The sequence below is a fragment of the Vombatus ursinus genome, unplaced genomic scaffold (assembly GCF_900497805.2).
Source record: "Vombatus ursinus unplaced genomic scaffold, bare-nosed wombat genome assembly UNPS02014932.1, whole genome shotgun sequence".
In the NCBI taxonomy this organism is placed as follows: Eukaryota; Metazoa; Chordata; class Mammalia; order Diprotodontia; family Vombatidae; genus Vombatus; species Vombatus ursinus.
The window spans coordinates 10,876,817-10,899,807 of NW_020954710.1; the positions used below are offsets into that span (position 1 = coordinate 10,876,817).

At 50.1% G+C, this 22,991-nt stretch overlaps 1 protein-coding gene across 4 annotated transcripts in view; it reads left to right on the top strand.

Annotated features, from left to right (window-relative positions):
* PLEKHG5 (pleckstrin homology and RhoGEF domain containing G5) overlaps positions 1-22,991 on the top strand; it is a 110,360-nt gene that overhangs the window by 45,980 nt on the left and 41,389 nt on the right. The window contains exons 1-2 of one of the 4 annotated variants that reach the window (XM_027843963.1): positions 7,139-7,365; positions 10,013-10,089. In XM_027843963.1, coding sequence (XP_027699764.1) covers positions 7,362-7,365; positions 10,013-10,089 — 81 coding nt within the window. In that variant the 5' untranslated portion in view covers positions 7,139-7,361. Of the gene's footprint in view, positions 1-7,138; positions 7,366-10,012; positions 10,090-21,294; positions 21,423-22,991 lie in introns of those variants that run through there. The other 3 variants (XM_027843959.1, XM_027843958.1, XM_027843960.1) reach the window with 3 other exon arrangements.

Genomic DNA, 22,991 nt, shown 5'->3' on the forward strand with positions numbered 1-22,991 from the left:
GGGGGGGGGGGGGGGGGGGGGGGGGGGAGCTGATATTATCCCATTTGATCCTCACAACAACCAGGTAGGTGTTATCATTATTCCTATTTATAGTTGAGGAAACTGAGACAAAGAGTGGTTAAGTGACTTGCCCAGCATCACACAGCTTTGAAGTGTCTGAAGTTGGATTTGAATTCAGGTCTTCCTGACTCCAGGCCCAGGGTTCTGTGCACTGTGGTGCCCCCTAGTGACCTTTGGGTAATTTGCTTTAGGTAAATTACTCTCCGGGCCTTGGTTTGCTCATCTGTAAAATGAGAGTGTTGAATTGGGTGGCTTCTGAGATCCTTTCCAGTTTGGGATCTTATGGTCCTGATCCACGTACTCAGGACCCTGAGGTTTTCCTATGCCCTGAGTAGAAGGCTATATTCCATAGGGGTCTAAGTGAGGGGTGTCAGAGTCCTTGTGACCTCCTGTGCCTAGAGCAGTGGTTTGCCACATTTTGTCTCTTGGCCGAGCCTTTCCCGGGTTGGGGAGGACTCATACAAAGCATGACCGATGCTGAACCTTAAACACATTTTTGCCGAGATGTTAATATTGCTGAGTGGGGGCTTCTCAGTTCCTCTGTGAGGCTGCCAAAGGAAATCTTGGGGCTGCCTTCCTGGCTGCCTGGCCCCCAGCTCCGGGACACAGCTGCGATGCCCTCCACCTCCCCTGACTTTGCAGGAGGAAATGGATGGTCACTGGGCCCCCTGGGCTGTTCGGCTATCCTACTGTCCACCCATCCGCTGTCCATCTGCTCTAAGTTTGCAGGGAGCTTGAAAAACTTTCTCTGGGGCCCCAAGGGAAGAATTCTGAATTTGCTTTTATTATTATTCATCACAGGTCAGCTGAAAGGCGGGTTGGGGCCCTGGTGGACCAATGAGAGGACTGTTTCTATGTGGTGGGCACAGGGCCGGCACAGAGAGGGATTGTCCTGGGGGATGATTTCAGGCCGTGGGCAGCCCTCAGTCCGAACATTTCTCCCAGCCCCCAGGAGTGGGTGAGAAGGTCACTTCTTGGCCTGCAGTTAGATGGGCCAGGTGCCCAGATCCCCATCCTTCTGTCTGGTTGGCTTTTATGCCAATTGGCTCCCCACTACCCACTTCTTTGTGGGACCCTAAGGCAAGCAGCCATGTGTCCGGTGGTCATCTGTGAAGTGTGAAGGCCAGGGGATGGAGGCAGGGGGAAGGGGGACAAGAAAGGGGCCTTTTCTATGTCAGGGCATTCGGGTCACATTAAGCTCAAGGATGTGCTCACTGTATCTTCCTGACTGCCCACCCCTTTTGCCTCTAACATCACAGGGATGTCAGGGCTGTGGTCCAAGCCCTAGCATGTCTCATTGCCAGGGCCCTGGAAGAGCTTACCAGGAAGGCTAGTATGGGATCTGGGAAACAGGGAGGTGTTGGCTAAGACTAGGGGCTACTACTTTATAAGACAAAGGTTGGGGGGCAAGAAGAAATGGTGAGACTGCAGGGATGAGGAAGGGGCCAGGACCCCAGGAAAATGTAGGGAAATAGCCCCTGGGAAATCAGAGAATTGACCATTTTGAAAGCCTAGGGACCCCAGGCTCTCCAAGGCTCTGCCGTCTGAGCAAAAGGTGGGTTGAGGCCCAGGCTCTAAGTAGGGCCTAGTGACAGACTGTATGTCTTCTCTCTAATCAAATTGGTGATGTTGGAATCTTTTGGCCCCAACAACTTTCGAGACCACCTCAAAATAACAACCTAATATTTTTGTAACATTTTAAAGTTTGCAAAGCACTTCAAAGTCTGTTAAGCAATTTTTATTTATTTAAAAAAATATATAATATCTTTTGATTTTACACCAAATACATTTCCTGCTGTATCCTTCCCTCCAGAGATCCATCCCTAAAATAATTTTGTGAAGAATTTCGGGGAGAGCTAGGTGGTGAAGTGAATAGAGCTCTGGCCTTGGAGTCAGGAGGACCTGAGTTCAAATCCAGCCTCAGACACTTAACATTTACTAGCTGTGTGACTCTGGGCAAGTCCCTTAACCCCGATTGCCTTGCCAAAAAGAAAAAAAAAAGAATTTTAGAGAAGTTTTCAAAGTATTTTATATAACTTATCTCATTCTATCCTCTCAACAATTCTGTAGGGGTGAGTAGTGCAACTATTATTAGTCACTATTTTACATGTTGGGAAACTGAGGCCCCAGGTCAAACATCTTGCTTATGGCCCAGGGCTGGTTCAGTGGCTAAGAAGAGTCTCGGAATCAGGTCTTTCGACTCTCAAGTCTTTTGTACATACCACTATATCACATTTTGCCTTTCCTTGGAAAGGTATGAGCTGGGCAGACCTGGTTATCCTGGAGCTGTCATTGTGAGAGACAAGCCTAGCTGATAGATAATTATTAAGTACCTACTGAATACAGAGTATTATGTTTATGCTCAAGTAGGCAGGAAGTGCATTTCACCAAAGCTTGTTCCCTGGCCTCTTGGGGCTTACCCATAGCCCAAGCGCCATTTTCCAGGAAGAGAGAGAAAGGCTTCCTCAGGAGAGACTGGGCAAACCCACAGAGGTCTTGGGGTCTCTGCTTACTCTCCTTGGGGAAGGACCTTGTCCCCACTCTGAGCCAGTGCTGCGATACCTTCTGGGGAAATTTCTCACAGTCCCCCACCCCTGGCCTTCACATTTGGCCACATATTGCCTCCTCTTCCCAAGAAATTGTTCCTTCCCTGACTCATCCTTGTGGGACCAAGTACCTTGGGTTCTGCAGTCAGCTGAGTGTGTCCGGCTGGGGCCTCAGAGGTAGAGGGCTGCTTCTTCTTCATGGAAGAAAAGGTGGTGTGTGTGTGTGAGTGTGAGTGTGAATGTGAATGTGTATAAGTGTGAATGGTGTGAGTGTGTGTGTATGAGTGTGAGTGTGTGTGAATGGTGTGTGTGAGAGTGTGTGTATGAGTGTGAGCGTGTATGAGTGTGAATGGTGTGAGTGTGTATGAGTGTGAGTATGTATACGAGTGTGAGTGTGTATGGGGGTGTGTGTGTGTGTGTGTGTGTGTGAATGAATGGTGGGAGGCTGAAATCCAATGAGAGCAGAGGATGGCTGACTGAGAGCTGGAGGCATCTTAGAGATCCTCTGCTCCAATCCCCTCGTTTTGCAGATGAAGTCATTTGCAAGGTGATGGGCCACCTGTCTGACCCTGGGCAAGTGACCTGACTTCTCTGGGCCTCTTACCAATAAAATGTTGGTGGTGGGGTGCTAATGTTATACTACCTAATCTAAGAGAAGCCGTCCCCCTGGCCTTAGGTTCCCTCCCACCCACCGGTGCTCTTGATTTCTACCCCTGTATTGCCAGTAGATAGAGGGGCCTGCAGTAGGAAGGCCCGGGTTCAAGGCCTACCTCAGATATCTGAGCAAGTCACTGTCAGTGCCTCAGGCAGCTCTGGAAGGTTATAAATTGTCCAGCAGATGCCAAGCTGCTTTGGCAAGGTGAAATCACAGGTCATGGTCTAGGTCGAAGGCTTGAAATCCTTTCTTTACAGAGCCAAGGCTGTCAATCCCAGGCAGAATAGGGGTGGGGTGGCTGGCTGGGTGGGGCTTGTCTCCTTGCTGGGCTTGGGGCTGCTAAGCTGCCAGGCAGGCCCCTGAGTCAGATGCCTCTTCACCCAGCAAGAGTTACTCCCCTAGGGGCCTCCCCCTCCCATTCCCTGTTCCCTGCAGCCAATGGGGGTGGGAGCAGACAGATGATAGCATCACTGGCTCCTCTTTCAGGCCCTCCTCCCCCCCCTCAGGTTGAGGAGCACTGCTGGATGAATCTAGCTCACCCTGCTCTCAAACTCAGGGCAGTAAGCACCTAGTTCCCTTTCCCCACCCCCAGCTCCTAGTATCCCAGGGATAACCACCCCTTAGCCCCCTGCTCCCTGCCCAGGGCTGAAATTATTTCCCGCCAGGCCCAGTTCTGGAATGAACATCCATACAAAGCCAAAAGTGCATTTGCATAAATTTCCCGAAATGCTGTCTCCTATTCTTACATGTTTGTACAGTTCCCAAGTTACAGCCCTTAAAGGGGCAGATACCCCTTACCCTGTACTGTTAAGGGATGGGCCTAACAAAGGACTGGAGGCCTGGGAGAGAGCTTGAGACTTCCAGGCTCACCTCCCCTCCTGACCATCCCTGAGCCCCGGGGCTCCTAGGCACTTGGGCTCAATCCAGGAGAAGGCAGAAGACTCTGCCCCAGAGCTGAGCTGAGGCCCTTGGGGGCTCAAGCTGGTTGGACTCCAGTCCCAGAGGGTGGTGAGGAAGGAGGGAGGGACCCTGGCCTGTCTGGTGTGTGTTGGCTCTGGTTAGGTGGTGCCAAGAACATACAAGCCTCATCTATACATTCAATCAGCTCCCCAGCTGCCTCTGTAAGCTCTGGGGCAAAATGGTAGATCCTTTTAGGTGGTCTTTCCCCTGCCTGGCTGCCCAGGGCTGTTCATTGTAGCCTGATTTCATCTGGGGAAAAAAAGTTGAGGTAGAACGAGTGAGTGGAGGGGTGTCAGCCAGTGACATTGGAGACCCAGGACTGAGTTCTGTTCTAAGACATGGCCTGAAAGCTCATGAGTGCTGTTGATTATAAGAACTACCATGTTTATATCACTACATGAAGTACGAGGCTTCTCCACAAACCTCCTGTGAGGAAGAAAGTACAACCTTCCCATTTTACAAATGAGTACACTGAGGCTTGGTGTCTTGTCCAATATCCCACAGCTAGCAAATGTCAGAGGCAGGATTTGAACCCAGGCCTCCTCCATGATACCTGGGTGCTCATCCCAGGGATGGGGTTTGTTTCCCATTGGAGTTCAGATGGCCAGAAATGCTTCCTGTCTGCAAACTCCAGGCAATTCCTTTCTGGGTGATTGGGTTTTCTTGGCCAGGGATAGTACCTGGGAATTCTCGATTCAGTTCGGTTCCATCTGAATCATTTCAATCTGAGGAGTATTTATGGACCTCTTTCTGTGTGCCAGTCAAGGTGCTAGGTGATGAGAATATAAAACCAAAAATGAAACAGTCCCTGCCCTCCAGGATTTTACATCCCGCTAGGGCATAGATGGGGGCAGCTGGAGGACGCCAGAGTATCCAGAGCACCGGGCCTGGAGTCAAGAAGATCTGAGTTCAAATCCAGCCTCAGACACTTACTAGCCATGTGACACTGGGCAAGTCACTTCACCCCGTTTGCCTCAGTTTTCTCATCTATAACATGAGCTAGAGAAGGAAATGGCAAACCACTCCAGTACCTCTGGCAAGAAAACCCCAAATGGGGTCACCGAGAGTCAGACACAACTGAACTACAATAACAAGGGCCTGAATACGCAGATAGATCAATACAAGATAGTACAGTATACAGAACAGCCGCTTCTCTAGCCTCTGGCTGGGGGAAGAATAACCACAGCTGACACTCAGGTGGCATTGTGAAGTTGTTCTACACACATTATTTCACTTGATTGTAAAGTATGATGGAATCAGTAAAGAGCTGGGAGACCTGTGTGACCCTGGATAAGTCACTTAAGCCGATACTCATTCTAGGCAGCTCTCCAAGACAACGGAGCTGCAGAGAAGGAAGACGGCAGCCTTCCATGGTAGTGGGACTTCCCTGTGCCAGTACAAATGAAGGTTCAGTCCATACTGTTGTGTCTAGAGTGGACACTGCTAAAGAAGGCCCAGTGGCCCTGGGTCGCCTACAGGCTATAAAAATCCAGTGTTTGAAGCCAGCCTACCTTTCCACAGATCACTTCTCTTCAGGCCCACCAAGGTTGAGTCAGTGGTTACCCTCCACACCCTCCGTCCTCACCTTCAAATCTCCATCTCTTCCATCCCTGCTCAGCTCTAAGGGTCATTGCATGCAAAGAGGTCTTCCTTTCCTACCCCCTCCCAGCCTCTAGTGCCTCTTCCCCCAACCCCCCCACATTAGAGTGGATGTATTTTGTAACTCCTTATAAGCCTAGCATACAGTAGGTGCTTAATCAATGCCTTTTTTTTTTTTTTTGGTGAGGCAATTGGGGTTAATCCAGGGTCACCCAGATTGTGTCAAGTGTCTGAGACCCTATTTGAACTCAGGTCTTCCCGACTTGGAGTCTGGAGCGCTATCCACTGCGCCACCTAGCTGGCTACATTAATCAATGCGTCTTGATTGGTCGTCAGACAACCTGATGACAACTGTGATGATACAGGCCTTATTGTTTGAGGCTCAGGTTAAATGGCTTGGTGGTAAGTGTCTGGGAGGGGACTTGATCCTAGGCCGTGGGTACCAGGGGGTCCCTCACGCATGTGGGAACTAATATTGGAATCAATAGTGACACCCAGAGTCTCCGAGGCTCCTCACAGCTGGATTTCAATGCTGCGTGGTCCAAGTAGGCCTCGGGTCTGTCCTCAGTAAAATGCGGGTAGGGAAGACTGAGCTCTGAGCTGCTTCAGGTTTTCTCCCTCTGGGTTGGGCTGGGCTGGGCTGGGCTGAGCCGGGCTGGGCTGGGCCAGCCAGCTGGGAAGCCCAAGGCCTTTTCACTCCCTGGAGCTGGGCTGATTCCCCCAGTCACCTGACACTGCCCCACCTCTCTAGGTTGCCAGCCTAGAAGCATTTCAGAGGTGTCTCCCAGGGCCACTCCCAGCCTCTGCCCCTCTCCCTTTCCAGGCTTGACTGGCTCATTTCCTGTCTGACACCCACTTGGGGCTCTGATCACCCACCAGCCCCTCTGGGGCTGGATTTTTGCCTGTCTCTGCTTCTCTTTATCTCTCTCGAGCTCTGTCTCTGCCTCTCCATCTCTGTCCTTCACTCTGTCTCTGCCCCTTGCTGCTGTCTCTACCTCTGCCTCTCTTTCTCTCTGTCTCTCATTTCTGATTCTGCTTCTTTATCTCTGTCTCTTGTCTGTGTCTCTGCCTCTCTTGTCTCTGTCCCTTTGCACTGTCTCTTGTCTCTGCCTCTGTCTCTGCCTCTGCTTCTCTGTCTCTAGCTATGTCTGTGTCCCTGAGTCCCCAGGCTCTAGGCTGATCGCCTCCTACCCTGGCTCCGGCAGCCTGGGCTTAGGCTCAGGGCTGGGGGCTCGGGGCTCGGGGCTCGCGGCTGGGGCTGGGGGCTGAGGGCTCGGGGCTGAGGGCTGGGGGCTCGGGGCTCAGGGCTGGGGGCTCGGGGCTCAGGGTTCTGGCTGTGTCTGTTTCGCCGAAGCAACCCGAGCCCCGCGGCGCTGTTGTGTCCGCCTCTCCTGGCCTCCGCTGGGCAGGCTCCACTTCTCTCCTCCTCCCCTCCCCTCGTCTCTGCTCCCCTCCCCTCCTCTCGCCTCCCCCGGGACCAGGCCGGGCCGGCGCAGCGGCGGGCTTCGGCAGAGCAGTCCCTGTCCCCTGGGGGCTCCTCCATGGGTGAGTGCGGGGTACCCCGGGCCGAGGGCAGAGGAGGGAATGGGAGGGGAGGGCTGGCGGCCAGCCGGGCTGCTGCAGCCGCCAAGCCCGGGAACCCCAGGATCCGCGCGGGGCTCCAAGCCCGCGCGTCTCTGGCCGGCCCCGCCGCAGGCTGCGGTCGCCGCCGCTGCCGTGCTGGCCCGGGATGGCGGGCTGGGCCGAGGACCCCGGCACTCCGCGCTCGGAGGCTGGGGCTCCAGACTGGCGGACTCTAGGACTGGAGACGCGTGGGGAGCGGGGGCAGAACTGTGGGGTCCCGGACTAGGCTGGGGGAGGCCTGGACCAGGGTGCTAGGGGACTCTTAGACCTGGGGAAGAGGAGACTCCTAGCCTTGGGATCCTGGACTGGGGGGTCTCTGGATACAAGATGGGGTGTGTGGTCCAGGGTCTTGGAATTCTGGCGGCGGGGGAGGGGGGAGAGTCCAGGGTGACCACAGGGTTGTGGTGTTCCGTTGGGGGGGCAGACTGGCAGAGGGGCTCCAGGAACTTGGGGGGAGGCCGCAGACCTGGAGGGAGTGCTACATACTAGGGGCCAAACTCCAGAGATGGCCCCCCCCCTCCGCCTCCGGAATTGGGGGGAGGGGCAAGGGGACCCAGATCGTGGAAATCTGGACTTGAGGAGAGGCCTGGGGGTTCCAGGGTGAGATATCCTGAACTAAGAAGTGAGGGGCCTGCGGTTTCAGGCATTAGGGATTCCAGGCCAGAGGAAGAGGGGCTCTTTGGATTGGAGTCTTTGATGCAGGGGGTTTTCTGGGGCCACAGATTCCCTGATTAGAGGATTCTGAGGATGGGGGGAGGTCAAGGCTACTCCAGGCTCTAACTCTGGAGAAGCTTTGCTGGGGGCCAGCCAGCTTTGGAGAGTTGGGGAGGTGGGCAGGTTGGGGCAAGCTGGGCACAGCTGGACTGGCATCTAAGGTTGCCCTAGGTTCAGAGTGAATATTGGCCCATCCCTTCTTGCCTCTCTCTGGCTCTTAGGCCTGCTGAGGGTTGCAGGAGCTAAGGGGGAACACTTTGGAAGGCCTGGAAAAGGGGTGAGGAGTCATCACCACTACCTTCTCCACAACCAGTGATTCCAGACAAACCTCTTGAGTAGGGGTGGGCTTAAGGTCTATCCTTGGAAGAGGTGTCCTCCACCATCTCTGGAGTTGGGCTGGCTTTCTGGTGTCTGGACCGTCCTGCCCTCAGATGCCCAGCAGTCTGGGGTCCTGGGGCAGGCCAGGGCTAGATCTGGGGAGTAGTTCACATACCTACTATTGCCATCCCCTTCTTCTTCCCTCATGTGCATCCCCATTTCCTTGTCTATCCTCATTCTTTTCCAAAGAAACAATGGTGGGGATGGGGTTAGGGACATGTTACCCCCATCTCTTTTACTGTTCAGATTGGGAACTGTCAGATTTCAGATCAGTCTGATTCCTGTCTAGGAGTAGGGGTGGGCCTAGACTCTGAGTTTCAGATGGACACATGGCTTATATGCATATGGGTAAGGACCATGTGCTAAACTTCTCTCCCCCCCCAAAAACTGACACAATCAGGCTGTCTGCTGGGTGCTAAGCACAGTTCTAGGTTCTAGAGATACAGCATTTAGAAAAGACTGAGGTCCTGTACTGTAAGTTTACAATCTAGGAGAAGAGGAAAAGTCTGATGTAATCACAATAGACAATGCTATATAAAAGGTATTTTAGAGTCTTACAAAACAGAGGGTCTGAGGACAGCCTGAGGGGGAGAAATGTAGTAAGCTGGAGAGAGCTGCGCAGGATTCTTGTAGGAGGGGCCCTTACAAGGATGTGTAGAAAATCAAAAGGAAAGAGGATTCAGGCCGAGAGGGCATTCCAGGTACAGGAAACAGACTGAACAGAAGGCAATGAGGGGAGAGGTGTGTTTTGGGGCTAGAGAGTAGACTATGGTCATATGAAATCAGCTTAGCAAGACTGAGTGGTACCATGTTGTAGAGAGCCTCAAATGCCAATTGTTTATAAAGTGTGAACTTTATTTGGGAAGCAATAGGGAGCCACAGCAATTACTTGAGAGGGGACTCAAACAGACATGACTAGAGATTTATGTTCTTTCCTCTTCCGCCATCCTCCTTACATGGACCCATTAGGCTCCTCCCAGCCTCCCCTGAAATTGAGAGAAGGAAGGAGCTGGGGATAGAGGGAGGGGAGGTGTCCAGACTTGCTTGAGAGGCCTCTCTCCAGGCTGTGGGTGAGGAAGACCCCCTTGCAGGAGAGTGAGGAGGTTTCTGTCCCAGGAGAGGACCCAGGAGAGATCTTTTCTCCTTCCCTGACTACTGGAATTGGGGCAGGGGAAGAGACAAGAGGATCTAAGCCTTTTATTTCCAAAGAGAGCTTCCACTGGGCAGTGGAATCTAGATAATTTCCTTGGGGAATTACAAGAGAAAAAAAAAAGCTTTGAAAACAGATAAGTTGGCATTTAAAACGGAAAGCAACACTGACCCTCTTTGAAGGGATGGACAGAGGAGGCCTGCCCCACCCTTCCTTCTCTGCTGGGCCCTGCTCCTGGGGAGAGGAGGAGGTCATGGGGGAGGGAGTTGGGAGGCTGGGTAAGGAGGGAGGCCCTAACCTGGTTGGCTAACACCCTCTGCTTTGCAGATGACCGAGGCCTATCGGAGGAGAAAGGACTGCGATGCCAGAATCCAGATTGTATTGACAAGAGAAGGGCATGCAAGGTAACTGAAGGCCCTGGGCCTGGGGCTGCTCCAGCGCCGGCCCTTCTCTGGGTCATGGGGCCAGGGGCTGGGGAGGGCTGAGATTTCAGCTCAAGTCACCAACACAGCCCAGCCTGGGAGAGAGCCTTGGGAGGGTGGCAGAGTAAGGATCTGATCCTGTGCCCATCCCAACTTCCCAGAGCCTCTGCACCCTCTGGAAAGGCAGCTTTTCCTAGACAAGGCAGAGAGAAGCCTTGAGTCAGAAGTCAGAGGGCCTGGGCTTGAGTGGGGGCACTTAGGAGCTGTGTGACCTTGGACAAACTGGCTCCCCTTTCTGGTCCTCTTTTCTTATCTATTCAACACTTAGTAACAATAATTGTACTACCAGCCTCACCGAGCTACTGTGTGGGGAGTGCCTTGTAATCTTGAAAAACTCCCTAGTAATGTGAGTTTAAAAACATGCACCAATGACACGTGGGGTCTTCAAAATGAAATTTGTCCTCCGCCCTTAAGAACTCATTCATGCATTCATTCATTCGCTCTTTCCAGGTAGGTGATGGGTATGATGTATTATTATTAGAATTATCTTTGATTCTTTTCTATGGTGGAGAAATTCCTTGGAGGCCCCCGGGAACCTGGAGCCAGGACTCATTCCGACTCTCTCTTCAGGGGCTCTGCCAAAGGTGTGGCTGGGGGTTGGGGAACAGTGCCCAGTCTTGACTGAATGAGTACCCTGACCTCTCTGGCCCGGGACTCTTGAAGTTCAAGCCAAAGCTCGTTCTGAGCCCTGTGTTGTTTGGTTGGAAGCATTTACCATTTACTTGGAAAAGCTTGAGTTTAGAGGCAGGAAGCCCTGAGTTCAGATCCTGCCTTTGACACCTGCTGGGTGATCTTGGGCAAGGCCTTCTGAGCTTAGGTTTCCTTGGGTGAAAAATGGAGATAATGATATTTGTACTACTAGTACACAGAATTGGTATGAAGCTCAAATAAGAATATGTTAGTCAATTCAATTCAATTCAAAACATTTTTTAAGCCAGGCACTGTGCTAAGTGCTGGGGATACAAAAAGAGACAAAAGACAGCCCTTGCCCTCTAGAAGCTTACAGTCTAATGGAGGAGACAATATGCAAAACAATATGTACCAAACAAGTTATATACAGGATAAATATGAAATAATTAACAGAAGGAAGGCACTGAAATTGAGAAGGGGGAAGGCTTCCTGTGGAAGGTGGGATTTTAGTTGGGACTTAAAGAAAGCCAGGGAGGTCATTTGGCCCCCTCTGTGTCCAGAAGACAAAGAAATGCCAGCATCTTCCCTTTGTCAGGCCTGCTTTGATTTGTCCCAGCTGATGAGCATGGAGTAATTGAAAATCAGGGTTAGGGAGATGGAAGGGAGCCTGCAGTGTGGAATGTCAGAGTGAGAAGGGATCTCAGAATGCAGGATGTGAGAGCTGAGAGGGCTCCCTAGAACTCAGAATGTGAGAGCTGGGAGGGCCCTTAGAACACAGAAGGTCAGAGCTGGGAGGGCCCTTAGAACACAGAAGGTCAGAACTGGGGGGGCCCTCAGAACACTGTCAGAGCTAGAAGAGCCTTTAGAACACAGAATGTCAGAGCTGGGAGGGCCCTTAGAACACAGAAGGTCAGAGCTGGGAGGGATCTTAAAGAACACAGGATGTCAGATCTAGGAAGGCCCTTAGAGGACAGAATGTCAGCGCTGGGAGGAGCCTTAGAACAGAGAATGTCAGAACTGGGAGGACCCTTAGAACACAGAATGTCAGAGCTGGGAGGGCTCTTAGAACTGGAGATGTCTGAGCTGGGAGGGCCCTTACAACACAGGATGTCAGATCTAGGAGGGATCTTAGAATGCAAAATGTCAAAGCTGGAAAGATCTTTAGAACAAAGAATGTCAGAGCTGGGAGGACCCTTAGAGCACAGAATGTCAGAGCTGGGAGGGCACTTAGAGCACAGGATGTCAGAGCTGGGAGAGATCTTAGAGCACAGAATGTCAGAGCTGGCAGGAACTTGGATACAAAAAGCTTCAGCACTTACAAAGGACTCTTAGAACACTGACTTTGAGTGTTCTAAGACCAGGGAGGGAAACCATGGAGTCCAAACTTCTCATATTACAGGTGAGGAAACTGAAGCCCAGAGAAAGAAAGTGATTTGCTTAAGTCCCCTGGCAGATCAGTGGCAGACTTTGGAACACCACTGGAGGCCCCTGGTCCTCAGTCCATATGCTTTTCCTCATACTAAGCTGGTTGCCCCTGACAGCTGGAAAGGGCCCTCTGACCTCCTGTTTCTGGCCCCTGGGGCCAGCACAGAATGTGGAATTCCTCAGCTCCTTGTGTAAAGAGAATCGATCCGTCAACAGTGGGGCATCAGGCGGTACAGACACACGTGAACTGTTACATCTCTAGAAGTGAGATGTCTACATTTGGGGAACCTTGGGGTCAGGTCTCAGAGAGGTTAAGTGAGACATCGTTGGGAAGGGAGAGAACCTCAGAGAAGAAGGGCCATATAAGCCATTCCCACCTTCAATAGGGCAGACCACAGATGTCGTGTCTCAGGGTTTAAGATGATGTTACTGTTCCTATCAACACCTCCCATGCCCTCCCCAGGATAGGGCTGATAGGGTGGCCTCTGCCCCCAGCCTTCTGGGCATTGGCCATAAAGGATAGGAGGGAAAGTACTTGACTAGGAGTCCAGAGGCACCTGGGTTTGAATCCCACCTCAGACAGCCTGTGGACCTGTGGACGAGTGAATTATCTTCTCTGTGTCTCAGTTTTCTCATCTGTACCAAAAAAAAAAAAAAAAAGGAATAATACAATCTACCCTGTAGGATCGTTGTCAGGATAAAATGAGATAGGGACTAGATCATCAATATCATTGATATAGGGAACTCCCAGGTGAAGAAACACCCTCTACCCATTCAGATTAGCACCTTCTCTGCAATTTAGTCTTAGATCATCCGTTCTTAACCTTTCTGGTGTCCTGGCCCCCTTGGGCAGTCTGGTGAAGCCTGTGGACCCCTTCTCAGGATCATTTTTTTAAATAATTGAAGGAAATAGTTCATTTCAGTTAGAGGTTAGTGAAAATAACGATGTAATTTTTTTTCCCATCCAAGTTCAAGGACCCCCAGACTCCATGAATTCATCTGTGAATCTTAGGTCAAGGACCTCTATCTTAGAGAGTTGCCTAGAGCCCTTAGAGGCAAGGAGAGAGTTCACTGCCAGTGAAGATGCCCAGAGTGAGAAGATGGAGGGTCATGGGGGAGGAAAATCAGAGAGGTAGAGAATTTGTGAAAGGACTGGAAAGGCCGGAAAGGGCTGGGTCCTAAAGGGCTTTAAAAGTGAAAAAGAGGATTTTATATTTGGAGGTAATAGGGAGCCACTGGAGTTTATGGAGTAAACCTGTGCTTTAGGAAGTCACGTAAGAAAGAATAATTAGAGCTGACGTTGACGTGGCATTTTGTTTACCAAGAGCTTTGTACCTGTAGCCTCAGCAGTAGGCCCAGGTTTGTTCCTCCCCATAAATGTACCTGGGAGTGCTGAAGAAGGGAACATGCATTGACTATTGGGGTCAGAAGACAAGGATTCAAATCCTGCCTTTGATGTTCACTCCCTGTGTGACTTTGGCTACAAGCCACTTAATTATGGTGGGACTTAGTAAAATTAGAGGGTAGTAGACTGAATAGGGGAGAGGGAATAGTGTAATGACTCACAACAGAAGAACCACAATAATCCTAATAGTTATATTTAAGAAGTTCTTTACATGGATTCCTCCCAACACCCCTTGGATTTAGGGGCTGTTACTATCCCCATTTTACCGATGAGGAAACTGAGGCTGGAGTGAGGGGAAGTGACTTGCTCAGGGTCACACAGCTGGTGAGCATCTTAGGCAGGATTTGAACTCAGGCCTTCCTGATTCCAATGCACTGCTTCACCAGCTGCCTGGGGTTAAAATCAAGGCTTTGCCACTTACACACGTGACCAATGACACATCACTTGAGTCCCAATTTCCTCTGTAAAATGTAGCGTTCTGACTAAATGATCTTTAGGGTCCCTTCTGAGGACAGTCTCGGCCAGGGTGGGTAGGTCCTGAGCAATTTTATTTAGTAAGCATTAAGTGCCTGCTGGGTGCTGAGCACTGTTTGATTCGAAGGCTGGGATGTCGGAAATGACACAGGTCTTGCCATCAGGGAGATTACATTTGCACTAGACACAGTACCATTCCCTAGGGGGATGTAGAAGTGGGCGGCAGTGGGGAGGGAGCTGCAAACTTCTCCCTGGTGACTTGGAAGGAGTAGGGTGGGGCCCTCATTAGCTGCCCTATATTACTGAATTAACTGCCTTCTCACTGCTTTCCTGAGTCTGGGGTCAGCTCCCTAATTCCCCTGATATTTGAGGTCCCAATGCTGAGACCTCCGAGGTTTTGCTCTAGAACCTCACCCCCCACCCCAGGCTAGACCTTCCTTTCCGTCAGCTACTCCTCTCGAGCTTTCCCGATTGGGCGTCGTCACCCTCTCTACCCCACTTAGAGGACCATTGCGTGACAGAGTCAGAAGGGACTTTAGACACCACGTAATTCAGTCCCTTCTTGGTTTTCTGGTGGACGTGGGAGGAAATTCCTTCCCCATGCAGATCACTACCTTGTCTGTGATGTAGAGTCTGAGAGATTTGCCTGAGAAGCTAAGTTCGGCTCACACAGCCTATAGGTGTCAGGAATGAGACTTGAACCCAGGTGTCCCTGATTCTCATTGAGCTTTCTGTGGACCACACCCTGGCTGCCTGTCATTTTACATGCAAAGACACTGAGACCTCAGATCAGGAAACCAAGGTGAAATGATTTGCCACAGACAGTTGGGGGGTGGAGAGAGAAGGGAATACACATTTATTTATACAGAGCCTACAAGGTGCTAAGCACTTTTACCAATACATCAATTGTTTCCTCACAAGTACTATGATAGGTGCTATTATTATTCCCATTTTACAGTTGAGGAAACTGAGGCAGACAGCGATTAAGTGATTTGCCCAGGGTCACACAGCTAGTGAGTGTTATATGTCTGAGGTCGGATTTGAACTCAGGTCCTCCTGAATCCACAGCTGGTGCTCTATCCACTGTACCACTTAGCTGCCCTTAGAGTTCACATTTGAACCCAGGTTCTCTGCTTCCAGGGGGAGCTAGGTGGCAATATAGTGCAAAGAATGGGCCTGGAGTCAGGAAGACTCATCTTCCTCAGTTCAAATCTGGCTTCAGACAACTTCCTAGTTGTGTGACCCTAGGCAAGTCACTTAACCCTGTTTGTCTCAGTTTTCTCCTCTGTAAAATGAGCTGGAAAAGGAAATGGCAAACCACTCCAGTATCTTTGCCAAGAAAACCCCAAGTGGAGTAACGAAGCGTCAGATACTACTGAACAATAAAAATACTACCTCCTGGTCATTAGATAATCTCAGACGCTCTTTCCCGCTCTCAAATTTTATGTTCCAAGGTCCCCACCACCTCTGACGTTCTGCATCTAGCTGGGGAATTTTACAAGAGATCAAAAGGACTGAAGGGAAGACCCAATATCTTAAACCCACAGAGGAGTCCCCTTCCTAGCTTTTGGGGGCAGAAGGTGTTACATGGCCCAGGCTTGTCCAGCAAGTCTGGGGACACCGACTTGTGGCCTAGGTGGGGTGTTGGACATTGTTTGTCCTTCCTTTTCATGACATCACAGGGGGATGTCTTGACTTGCTCCTGAATTGGATTTAAGTGAGGCAGGTGGGATATAACCTCAGGGAAAGGGGATCAGTTGCTACTCCGGCTTCCAGTGTTCCTGCCATTCTCCTACCGGCACACTCCCTCCCCACCTGCCATAAATTGAGACAAGAAAGCAGAATTAGAACCAGTAAGTACAAGTTATAGTGAGACAGGGGTGTACCAATTATTACATTTTTGGTGTGATCTTTTACACCTTGGGAATCAGCAAGTACTACAAATCAGAGTTTAATTGATGGTTTGGTGATGGAGAAAATTTGAATAATGAAGATTAAATTTAAAGTGTTGCTTTTAAAGTGGAAGAGGGGTGGAGCTGGTAGTTAAATGTTTACCAGCTCTTCATTGAGACAGACATGGACTCAAAATACAGAAGAGCAATATGGAGTCATGGATAGAGTGTAGGTCTTAGCATATAGGCTCTGTGACCCCGGGCAAATCTTTTCAGGCTTCATTGCCCCAGGCAGCACATATGGGCATTAGTGGAGATAGAGGGGGTTTCCACAGTGGGAGCATCCCATACTTGCTTCATGGGTAGTAGTAAGTTCCTTGTTCCTGGAAGTATTCAAGCACAGAGTCTCCTCTGAAGTAGGAGATTCTATAGAGGGGATTCTAACGTGGGGAGCAAAGTCGGACTTTAAGAACTTTGAAAGGTTCTTCCAATTCTATGATCCTATGAGATGGGACCCATTGGAGGCTGGGAGATCACTCCTCTGGGGATGATGAGAGCCTGGACTAGGGTGGTGGCCCTTTCTACAGAGAGGAAGGGGTGGATCTAAGGGACATTGTGGAGAAAGAATCAGCAGGATGTGGTGACTGACTCCATGGGGTGGGACCCTTGGAAGAGGGAGGAATCAAATATAACGCCCAGGTTATGGGACTGGAGAATGGGAAAGGATGGTTCATAGCCAGAGGCTGAAGTGGGGTGGGAATGACAGTCTATATTGGGATCAGGGGAAGGAGAAAGGTGACCAGTTCATTTCTGGACATTGTTTTCTAGACAGTGCAGGGGAGTGGCCGGAGTCAGGAAGAACTGGGTTCGAATTCAGAGTCAAATACTTACTAGCTCTGTGACCCTGTGTGCATCATATAACCTCAGTTTCTTCATTTGCACACCGGAGATAATAACAGCATTGTCTTCACTAGGTTATTCTTGAGTGTCAAATGAGATAAGGGACCTGAATCCCTCAGTAAGCCTTTAAGGGCTGTGTAAATGCCAGAGATTTTACGTAGTGACATAGGGTGCCTGACATCTACTAGAGGAACAGGAAAGGAGTGAAATAGTAGAGGTGAGGCCTGGGGATGGAGATCAGGGCAAAGGTCACTTACAGACCCTGTAGATTTAGGGCTGGAAGAGATCCTGAAGGTCATCTGATCCACCCTGATGATCAGGGAACACATAAAAACTGAGACTTGGAAAGATTAACTGACTGGTCTGTCATTGCAGAGCTAATAAACCGAGGTTTGAGCCTATTGTGGCCAAATAGTGCTTACTGGGTGCCAAAAGCTTTACAAATCATCTCATTTAATAATAATAACAATAGCTAGCATTTATATAGTACTTACTGTATTCCAAGCACTGTGCCAAGAGCTTTACAAATATTATCTCATATAATAATAGCTTGCATTTATATTGCACTTACTATGAGTCAGGTATTGTATTAAGCACTTTACAATTATTATCTTATTTGGTCCTCACAATAATAATAAGAGCTAGTATTTATTATGGCTTTGTAAGGGTTGCAAAGTGCTTTACATATGTGACTTCATTTGAGCTTCACCATGACCCTGGGAAATAGACGCTTTTATTCTCCCCATTTTATAGATGAGGAAGAGGGTAAGTGACTTGCCCAGGGTCACACAAGCTAGTAAGTATTCGAATTCAGGCTTTCCTGGCTCCAAATCCCAGACTCTATCCTAGCTAAGGTCGTCCTTATTCCAAGTCCAAAGCTTTTTTCAATAGAGAGCACTGGCCAAGGGTATACCATGCAGGGGAATGCAGAGTCTCCCAGCTGGAAAAGAAGTTGGGTTGGCCATCCACTCCAGCCTATATTGGAAAAGGAAGTCCTTTGGCTGGGGGACAAATGGTGACCCAGCCTCCACTTGCAGCCCTCCAATAGAAGGTGAGGGGCACTGCCCCCCAAGGCAGCATCTTCTCCTTCTGGCTAGTGCTAATTACTTGGAAATGTTTTCTTGACATCAGGGCTAAAATTACCTCTTGCAATTTCCATCATTTGCTTTTAACTTCACCTCCAGGGCTGAGCAGAAGAAAGCTAATCCTTCTTCAACCTGACAGCCCTCAAATACTTGAAGGAAGCTTTGGGGTCCTCCCTTTGCCTTCCCTTCTCCAGTCTGAACACCCCTAGGTCTCATGTGGCATAACCTTTAGGACCTTTGACATCTTGGTTACCCTTGGTGCAATGAGAAGTGCATATTAATATGACTTTAAAAAAATATTCTTGTTTTAAAATCTAGAAAATTCCATTCCCCATAGCATTTAGAGAGGCAGCGGACAGTACCACTGGGCATAGGTTCAAATTTCAGAGTATAATCATACTTCCTAGCTGTGTGATCTGGGGCAAATCACTTTTCTGAATGTGATTTCTCATCTGTAAAATGGGGATAATCCTGCTTATATAACCTATTTCTAATACAACAAGCATTTTTAAGCACTCACTACATGTTGGACACAGTGCTCAGAACTGGAGATACAAAGACAAATATGCAAGGTTCCTGTTCTCAAAGAGCTGGCATTCTACTGGGGAGAGGAGATATTACATATATATGCATAAACAGGTAAATATAGGGACAGCTAGGTGGTGCAGTGGATGGAGTTCCTGAATTTAGGAAGACTCCTCTTCTTGAGTTCAAATCTAGCCTGAGACACTTACTAGCTGTGTGACCCTGGGCAAGTCACTTCACCCTGTTTGCCTCGGTTTCCTCATCTGTAAAGTGATCTGGAGAAGGAAATGGCAAACCACTCCAGCATCTTTACCAAGAAAACCCAAATGGGGTCATGAAGAATTAGATATGACTGAAAACAACTGAACAACAACAAATATATACATGACAAGAGAGATAGTGTAGCGTAGTGGGCAGAGACTTGTGGTCAGAACCAGAAAAACCTGGGTTTTAGTCTCACCTCTTATACATACTGACAACAGACCAAAATAGTTTACCTGAGAGCTTTGCACCTAATCCCATTGCCTTAATGGTTAGGGATTTCAGATTTATCTCCCAGTTGGATAAAAGGCTAAGGATTGAGGCCACGGCTGACCTGGGAGATCTCTGCTGGCACCCAACTGCACACCTACCTCTCTTTTAAAAAAAATTACACCTACACACTCTGTGTGTGTGTGTATATATGCATGTGTGTATTAATTATCTTAAGAAACCCTGCAAGCCTATCACCTCCCAGTGATTTCCCCACTTAAAGGACCCTCCCTTATAACAAAGTATAATTAAGCAAACCAAAACAACAGGTTGGCTGAATCTGATAACTAAATACCTCACTCTGCCCCTGTAGTCCACCACTTCTTTGCCCCGAGGTGCTAGTCTCAGGGTCTGAGTTCCCTGGGGTCACGACTGTCCACTTCATTCATTGATCAGACTTTCCACTTCATTCATTGATCAGACTTTCGGTGTTTTTAAACCTCATCGATTTTCCTTTGTGTTAACTGTGGTCATCATATAAATGGTTCTCTTGCTTCAACTTGGTACTGTATCAAGTCATGAAAATCTTCCTAAGTTTCTCGGGATTCTTCATATTTGTCATCGTTAGGACTTGATAACATTCCATTCCACTCGCATACTACAATTTATTCAGCTGCTTCCCCAACTGATTGTCCCCATCTCGGCTACCATGAAAAGTGCTGCTAGAAATATTTCTGTATAGGTGTCGACCCCAACCTCTTAGGGATGACAGGGGACCCCAGAAGGCCAATTTCCTGCTGCCTCACAGCACTTGGCAGCCTGGGATTCCTCAGGCTGCTCCTGTCCCCCACCCCCATTTCCATCTCCACCAACAGTTTGGCCATTGCTTAAGGGGAGGGACGTTTTGTGAGTAGGAAGTTCTGTACATTCTGTAATATGGAAGTTTGTAAGGATCGACAATACAGAGTGGAGGGGATCCCTAAGGTAGCATCTTCAGCTTCCCAAGGAGGCCCCCATCTCCCCAGTGGCACCCTAGGGTTGTGCCTCGATTTTTCCCCAGAGTGTGTGTGGTACTGGGTGATCCCCAGGTAAGCGCTGGAGCTCACAGCCTCATAATCCCACACTCGATCTCCTTTTCCCCCTCCACTAAATGTGGGGGCCAGCTCAAGGGGCAGACTCCGCACTTGGCTGGGTGCCATTGGTGGCATACCTTGATCTGAGACCTGGGCTCCCATCCATCCATGCATTGTTGTTTTAAACTCCGGCTGCTCCCCCCCCCCCCCGGGTGCCGCGTGGGGAGGAGGAGTTAACCTGGAGTCGCGAGCCTGTTTTCCCCCTCAACTCAATGCCAGGAATGGGGTCAAAAGAAAGAAAAAGCAAGAAGTGTTTTGGGAGCACACAGGGAGAATTTCCAGGGCGCGGCCAGAGTGCGGTTAGAAAGGAGTTATTTATAGTCAGGGAGCGGAAATCTGGAGGGTCCAGCAGCAGGGCAGGGAGTGAACCAGGGAGCGAGCTGGCGCAACCGTCGGGGGCCTTCTCTGGGCTCCCAGGAGTCCTGCAGGCTGCTGGGGAGTGGGGCGGAGGCGCAGCCCTGCGCCCACCCACCTGCGCCGCTCCAGCCCTCCTACGCAGCGGTACTCAGCCTGAGGATGACCTTGTATTTGCAGCCCAGGCTCCCACCTGCCCCCTCCCCAGCAGTGATCGGAAGAGAATTAGTCTTCAAGCCTTAGTGAAAGGCATTGCTGGACGGTTGTTCGTTCTCCATGCTCTCCAGCTGTCCCCTTCCTCCAAAGCATTTCTCTGGGTCTTATGTGTTAGAGGCTGGGGGGGGGAGGGTTAAGAGAAGTCACGCCCTAGAAGTTGTCCCAGTCTTCATCCCAGAGGCTGAGCCTGACGGCTACTCCTCAATCCCGCCCGCGACAGCCAGCTGTGGGTTTCTGCCCTGCGGACACCCCTTCAGATGACAGCCTCGCCCCTAGTCCCTTCCCCACGCGGAAGAGTGCTGCAGAGCCGGCCGCGGGGGTTGCCTTGGAACCCAAGCCTGCAGCCCGAGCCCTCTCCCCGGGATCACAGCCGTCCCCCTGCCCACCCCTTCCTTTCCTGGCTGTTGCCCCGCGAGGCCCGGGCCCAGCCTTGTTCTTTCCACGCCCTGCACCCTTAGTAAGTAGTACATTCCTCCTTCACTCCCGTGCCCCGCAGGTGGTAGATCCCGACAGAGCTACCGTAATTACGAGGCTTGGCCTGGCGGCGAGGTGACTCCCCCGGGGGAACCTAGCTCCTCCTCTTCCCCCTCCTCCTCTTCTCACAAGCCTGGGGCTGCCACAGAGCTGAGTCTCAGCCCCAGCCTAGGGCGACCAGCTGGCCCCTCTGATACGGAGGAGGGAGGCTGGGAGAGGCTCCCATCATCACACACATCGCTGAGCCTGAACCTTGAGCTGGAAGCAGGGGGTGAGTAGGGGGTGGAAAGGAGACGTCAGGTAAAAGAGGAGGACCCAAGACCGGGAGGGGAACGTGGGAGGTAATCGGCTGAAAGCTGAAACGCCTTCGCACCCCGCAGACTCTTTCTCTGGGAGTGGTAGAGGGACAGAGTGGTCTTTCTTTACTGATCTGGGGTCTCGGGTTGCTAGTTAAGTTTAGGGATCGAGGCCGTGCCTAGTGAAACGATTGACGCTCGCACCGGTACTGGCTCTGGTATCAGTTTATCCCTCTTGGCAGCGGGCACAAAACTCCTTTCTTCCAAACGGGGCATGTCTCTGCCGGGCTCCCTGAGGCTCCTTCGGCTTCGCGGACACTGATTTTCTGTAGGGACCTTCCCTCTCTTTTGACTGATAAGAAGCGTTTTAGGGGTCTCGGCTCAGGGTTGCTGGCAGCTTTTTCTGGTTGTCGGACCCCGAAGCTCAATGCAGAACCAGTAGGGGGAGCCCTAGGAAGCGTTTTATGTAGGGTCAGCCTGAAAGTGGCCACTACTGGAAAAGGAGTGTAATGGAGAAGCAGTGAGGAGGGGTGGAAAAACATCAGGCTCCCACCTCTGACACAAGTCATAACCCCTGGGAGCTTTGGCTTCATCTGTGTTTTGTCATTGTGACCATTCCCACCAGAATTGTTAGTATCCATATGATGCTTTCCATGTTATCTCATTTGACCCTCTCTACAACCCTGGGAGGTAGGTGCTATTTTTATCCCTATTTTACATGTAGGGAAACTGAGGTTGAGATCGAATAAATAATTGGCTCAGGGCTGATAAGTGTCTGAGGTCAAATTTGAACTCAGGTCCTTCTCCAAGACCAGTAGTCTCTCCATGATATCACCTAGCTTTCAGAAAACAGAAAGTCAGTCACCTTGCCAGTTTGGTAGGAGTATTTCAGTCTTCGAAACTGAGATAGTTTATTTTTACTACCTAATCCACAGAGCTATTGTAAGGGAAGTGTAGTAAACCTCGAATTATACTTAAGAAGGAGTTCTTGTGCCCATTACAGAGAAGAGGAAACTGGGCTCAGGTCTGGGCCAGTCACTTTCTTAAATCAGTGTGAGCTGTCATGATAGAGACCTGGGCTGGAGGCAGGCAGTCCAATACAATCCAGTCTGGAGATTCAGAGACAAAAGTTGTAGACTCTGTTCTTAAGGGGTTTACATTCTTCTGGGAGTGGGGTGGGATGGTAGATTATTTGACCCAGAACCAGAAAGAAACTTGAGGGATATCTTTTTTTCTTTTTTTGGATTTAGGCAATGGGATTAAGTGATTTGCCCAGGGTCACACAGCTAGTAAGTGTCATGTGTCTGAGGTCGCATTTGAACTCAGGTCCTCCTGAATCCAGGTGCTTTATCCACTGCGCCACCTAACTGCCCCCTTGAGGGTTATCTCGACCAACTCTCTCCTCTTTTCCTTCCTTGCTTTTTTTTTCTTTTCTTTTCTTCCTTCCTTCCTCTTTCTTTCTTTCTCTTTCTTTCTTTCTCTTTCTTTCTTTCTTTCTCTTTCTTTCTTTCTTTCTTTCTTTCTTTCTTTCTTTCTTTCTTTCT